The sequence below is a fragment of the Belonocnema kinseyi genome, chromosome 8 (genome assembly GCF_010883055.1).
Source record: "Belonocnema kinseyi isolate 2016_QV_RU_SX_M_011 chromosome 8, B_treatae_v1, whole genome shotgun sequence".
NCBI lineage: Eukaryota > Metazoa > Arthropoda > Insecta > Hymenoptera > Cynipidae > Belonocnema > Belonocnema kinseyi.
Window position 1 is genome coordinate 45,115,399 of NC_046664.1, and position 3,725 is coordinate 45,119,123.

A 3,725-nucleotide genomic window follows, 5' to 3' on the forward strand; every position below is an offset into this window, starting at 1 on the left:
CTCCTCCACCTAATCCTCCTCCGCCTGATCCTCCTCCACCTGATCCTCCTCCACCTGATCCTCCTCCACCTGATCCTCCTCCGCCTGATCCTCCTCCACCTGATCCTCCTCCACCTGATCCTCCTCCACCTGATCCTCCTCCACCTGAACCTCCTCCACCTGAACCTGCTCCACCTGAACCTCCTCCACCTGAACTTCCACCACCTGATCCTCCTCCACCTCCTGCTCCTTTATCTGTTCCTTCTTCACCGCCATCTCCTCCACCTCCTCCGTTTTCTTCAGCACCGCCCAGTTCTAGAAAATAAAAAATTTAATTATCCATGAGATTCTTAAGAAGTACATGGACAAAAAGCCGTGATAGTTCAATTATATAGTGACAGCATCATCAGGGACAAACTAGAGTGACATTCAGTCAATTTAATCGCCGATTAATCGCACAACCGTGGCCACGGAAGGTACCTCTGGACAGGCTAAGATAGACGTTAAAATTGTGCTCCAACATACAAAGATTTTTGTTTGTAAATGAGGTAACTGATGTTTGATTTGCTTAACACTAAATTTTGTTTAAATTTTAATACTTTTATTTCGTTGAAATTATTCCTATTCATTCAAAATATTGCAAAAGCAGTAAAGGCACTCCTTGCAAGTATTATCCTTATGTTTTAAAATTTTTGTTTTTTATTAACAGATTAGTAAGTGTAAATGCTTCTTTAAAATTAGGCTGCGTCTAGTCGTCCCTGATTTCGGAATAAATAGCATTTTTTCATGTTGGGCTAGTCATCCCGAATTTCGGGACGACTAGCTTATTTTTATCATTTGGCTAGTCGTCCCAAAAATGATGCATTTTATGAAATTTATTCATTCAACTAAACAAAAATTACCAAATAGTTAGTCTTCCCGAAATTCGTCACGACTAGCCTTTTTCCACCGTGTCCATATCATGTCACATGCCGCAAGTCTCTCTGCAGCGATTCATACCTGCGGTCTGTCACATCTGAGGCATGTCACATCTGCGGCATGACAGATCCGGGGCTTGTCGCATCTGCGTTATGTCCGATCTGCGGCATGTCACATATGTGACATGTCACAATTACGGCATATCTCATCTGCGACATGTCACAACTACAGCATCTCTACCCACCGGCTTCTCTCCCGCGCGGCATTTCGCACTGTGAAAATGACTGAACTGAGGGAAGTCTGCCTGGACCAATTATCTTCCCAGTGGCATGTCTCCTACGGAAGAAAGTTTCGGGTTCATATTAAAATATTAAAACTGCGGCAAGCCTCCCGGGACTAATTGGCACATCTACGGCATCTCGTACCAGCGAAAAGTCTCCCCAGTGACGATTCTCATCCGCGGAAAAATGTTCAAGAACACATCAAAGTTGAAAAACTGCGGCAAGTCTCTGAGGACTGATTGTCACATGTGCGGCATTTCTCGGCCGCGGCAAGTCTCCCCAGTGGCACCTCTTTCCCAAAAAAAACTGTTAAGCGCTTTCAAAGATGGGAAAATTGCCGCAAGATTTTTTAGCGGCAATGAAAACTCGGAAGAGAGTAAGCTTCAAGTTTCCTTTTTAAGAATATTTTTCTCTGCCGCAGTCTTGCCATCTTTGGAAATACTTAAAAAATTGTCTTGGGAGAGAGATGCCTCTGAGGAGACTTGACGCAGTTTTGTCATCTTTGTAAGTACTAAAAAATTTGCTTATTAGACAGATACCTCTCGAGAGACTTGCCGCAGTTTAGTTGAAATGCTTATAAAATTTTCTTGGGAGAGAGATGCCACTGGGGAGGCGTGTCGCAGTTTTGAAATATTTAGAAGAATCTAAAAATTTCCTTGAGAAAGAGATGCTGCTGGGGAGACTTGCCGCAGTTACGTCATCTTTGAAAGTGTTAAAAAAATTTTATTGGTGGAGAGATACCGCTTGGGAGACTTGCCGCAGTTTTGACATATCTGGGGGTAGAGAATAATTTTCTTGGGAGAGAGATGTCTTGGGTAGACTTGCCGCAGTTTTGCCATCTTTGGAAGTACTCTAAAATTTTTTCGGGAGACAGATGCCGCTAGAGAGACTTGCGGCAATTTTATCATCGTTTTAAATACTTAAAAAATTGTCTTGGGAGAGAGATGTCACTGCTGAGATTTTCCGCATTTAACATCCGCAAAACTAATTAAAAAATTTGCTGGGGAAGAGATGCAGCTGGGGAGAATTGCCGCAGTTTTGCCATCTCCGGAAATGCTGAACATTTTTCATGGCAGAGAGATCTCTCTCGGGAGACTTGCCGCAGTTTTGCCATTTTTGAAAGTGCTTAACAATTTTTCTTAAAAGAAAGTTGCCGCTGGGGAGGCTTGCCGCTGATGAGAGATGCCGCAGATGTGACAATCAGTCCTCAGAGACATGCCGCAGTTTTGCCAGTTTGATGTAATCTTGAACATTTTTCCACGGATAAGAGACAGCACTGTGGAGACTTTTCGTAGGTAGAAGATGCCGCAGATGTGACATTAGTTCCGGGAGGCTCACCGCAGTTTTAATATTTTAATATGAAACCGAAACTTTTTTCCGGAGGAGAGATGCTACCGGACAGACAATTAGTCCAGGGAGACTTGTCTCAGTTTAGTCATCTTTACAGTGAGAAATGCCGCACGGGAGAGAAGTCGCTGGGTAAATATGCCGCAGTTGTGACATGCCGCATATGAGACATGCTGTAAATGTGACATGCTGCAGATGTGATATGCCGCAGTTGTGAAATACCGCAAACGAGACATTTCCGCAGATGTGACAAGCCGCAGATGTGACATGCCGCAGGTGCAACTCGCCGCAAAGAGACTTGCCGCATGTGACATGATATGGACCCTTTTCACCATTTGACTAATCGTCCTGAAAAATGATAATAGTGCTTCTTTGTTTTTGGCCTTTTGACTCAATCAACAAGCCATGGCATAAACACCTATCACTTTATTTTTAGTTTATAGATTTATCAGCTGTTCTACCTCTACCAACATCAAGATAATTAGGTTATGTTCAGCGGAATCTATTAAGAACAGGCTTACCACCAACTTATTTCAGATTTTATTATTTAAATTTCGAAATATACAGAGAAATCATTAATATTTTATTTTCTATACTAACATCATTAAGGCCATGTGTTAAAAATTTGGGACATTAAATATGAAACACTAAGAAACGTTTTTCTGGATATTAATTTTTATAATTATGAAAAAGCAAAAAAATAAAATTACACAATAACTTTTTTTATTATTGTTCAAATTCAGGACCACGCAAACCTTTCTTAATTCTTTATATTTAGTTTCTTATATTTTCAACTAGATATCGCGTTTCGTGTGAAGGAAAGTTAGTTTTGAAAAACATGTAAAAAGAATTTATGAGGTTACGCTCACATGGCCTTAAAGTCAGCAATGATTATTTTGTTCTTGTATATGGCAATTAAAATGTCAGTCAATTATTGGTCATATTTATTGAAATCATGTCTGCAAGATTTCAGTACATATTTGATAGACGTGTCGACTTACGTCGACGTCAATTATACTTCGACGTCGACGGAGTCAATTCACTAGCCAACAAATAAATTTAACAAACAAGTGAAAATTTCGTAGAAAGAAATATTTTTACTGATGAGGACTGTCGATGGACTGTCGAAACGTCTATCAAATATGTACTGAGAATCTCTCAGACATGATTCCTACAAATATGACCAGTAATTGACTGACA

General features: G+C 40.7%; 1 protein-coding gene across 1 annotated transcript in view; it reads right to left on the minus strand.

Annotated features, from left to right (window-relative positions):
• Positions 1–3,725, minus strand: part of LOC117178471 (glycine-rich cell wall structural protein 1.8-like) — a 60,860-nt gene that overhangs the window by 37,511 nt on the left and 19,624 nt on the right. Inside the window, exon 4 of the mRNA XM_033369898.1 lies at positions 10–294. Coding sequence (XP_033225789.1) covers positions 10–294 — 285 coding nt within the window. The remainder of the gene's footprint in view (positions 1–9; positions 295–3,725) is intronic.